We start from the raw sequence: 1,871 nt of genomic DNA, 5'->3' as shown, positions 1-1,871 counted from the left end.
TTAACTTTTCTGGCTATGTTTCAAAAATTATGTAAAAATAGAATGCTACTGCATTAATAAAATCAATTGTAATAATCATAATAAATATATATTGAATAATAAGAAACGCTGAACTCATAGGCATCTTTATTTGGGATAAATGTTGGCAAGATGTAAGCACTACATTTACTAATAGAACCATACAATCATGCAGCATTTCATGCATACATATCCAAAATAAAATCATCATTTCCCAGGAATGAAAACTCTTCAAAATTATAGTGTGTACAGCTCTAAATTGATTCTATAAATGGGTTCCAGAAAATCATTTACCAGATGGTTATATTTAAGATGCCACTCGAGCTTCCTGTGTACTTCAAAATGGAGTCACCTGTGTGTAAAACTGTTGATAATAGGAAAAACAAAAGGCTTACATTTTCAAGGAGGACTAAATGCTTGGTATAACAAAAGAAATAAAAAAATAGAGACAGTTTCCAGGTAGATAGTACTGACACACAGAAGGCAAATTAATGTCTTAATTACTAATCACGCTCAATTTCATGTAAGCAACTCTCAGGCATCATAATCTAAAAACTATTAATATATACCCTGATTGCAATTTTGATTGTTGTCAATTCACTTACTTCACCCAGTTTCTCAACGTAGTTAAGAGTACAGATCATGGCTTTTCCGCGCTACCCAGGGAGGGCTCCATACGGCGTTGTTCTCGGTTCCCACGTAACTTAAAGGGAAACTTTTCACAATGTCCGGAGCCCTTGATGTCCTGCAAATGAAGGAGGAGGATGTCCTCAAGTTCCTTGCAGCAGGAACCCACTTAGGAGGCACCAACCTTGACTTCCAAATGGAACAGTACATCTACAAAAGGAAAAGTGATGGCATCTACATCATCAATCTGAAGAGACCCTGGGAGAAGCTGCTGCTGGCAGCTCGGGCCATTGTTGCCATCGAAAACCCAGCCGACGTCAGTGTCATATCGTCCAGGAATACTGGCCAGCGGGCTGTGCTGAAGTTTGCTGCTTCCACTAGAGCCACTCCCATTGCCGGCCGCTTCACTCCTGGAACCTTCACCAACCAGATCCAGGCAGCCTTCCGGGAGTCAAGACTTCTGGTGGTTACTGATCCCAGGGCTGACCACCAGCCTCTCACAGAGACACTTACCTTACACCTGCCCACCAACGCTCTGTGTAACACAGACTCTCCGCTGCGCTATGTGGACTTCTCCTGAGTTCATTGCTGCTCAGCCTGAGGTTACAGACTGGTCTGAAGCCATGCAGGTGCCCTCTGTACCCATTCAGCAGTTTCCTACTGAAGACTGGAGTGCTCAGCCTGCCACTAAAGACTGGTCTGCAGCCCCCACTGCTCAGGCTACTGAATGGGTAGGAACAACCACTGAGTGGTCCTAAGCTGTTCTTCCACAAATTCTTAACGGAACAGAAATAAGGTTGATGGAAAATAAACAGTTTCTAAAAAGAAAAAGAAAAAAAAAGAGAGTACAGATCATGGAGTCAGGCCGCCTGCACTGAGAATGTAGATTTGGGACTTTAGGCCAGGTACTTAACCTCTTCGGTCTGTTTCCTCATCAATACTCACCTATAAAATGAATCAAGAATGAAAATTATAATTATATAAGGGTTTTATAATTAAATGTGATCATGCAGTGCCTGACATATAGAAATTGCTTAATAGGTGTTAGTTACAGAACGAATGCTAAAAGTATTTAATCAAATCAGAGAATTGACTTTTAGGGAAATATTGTTAGCATGTGCAATAGAATATTTCATAGGCAACACAATAGAAGTTACTGTAAAAATGTGCGTATGCATATTTTATGCTCTCCAGTCTTCAGATTATCTACATGACCTCGTAGCTGG

At 40.7% G+C, this 1,871-nt stretch overlaps 1 protein-coding gene across 1 annotated transcript; it reads left to right on the top strand.

Annotated features, from left to right (window-relative positions):
- The first annotated feature begins 668 nt into the window (after window positions 1-668).
- On the top strand, window positions 669-1,225 carry LOC102772659 (40S ribosomal protein SA-like). The gene has a single exon (XM_006778275.1). It carries the CDS (start codon window positions 743-745, stop codon window positions 1,223-1,225), a length of 483 nt encoding a protein of 160 aa, XP_006778338.1. The 5' UTR covers window positions 669-742.
- The last annotated feature ends 646 nt before the right edge of the window (window positions 1,226-1,871 follow it).

The sequence above is a fragment of the Myotis davidii genome, unplaced genomic scaffold (assembly GCF_000327345.1).
Source record: "Myotis davidii unplaced genomic scaffold, ASM32734v1 scaffold269, whole genome shotgun sequence".
Taxonomy (NCBI): Eukaryota; Metazoa; Chordata; class Mammalia; order Chiroptera; family Vespertilionidae; genus Myotis; species Myotis davidii.
This window is presented reverse-complemented; position numbering and strand designations above follow the sequence as displayed.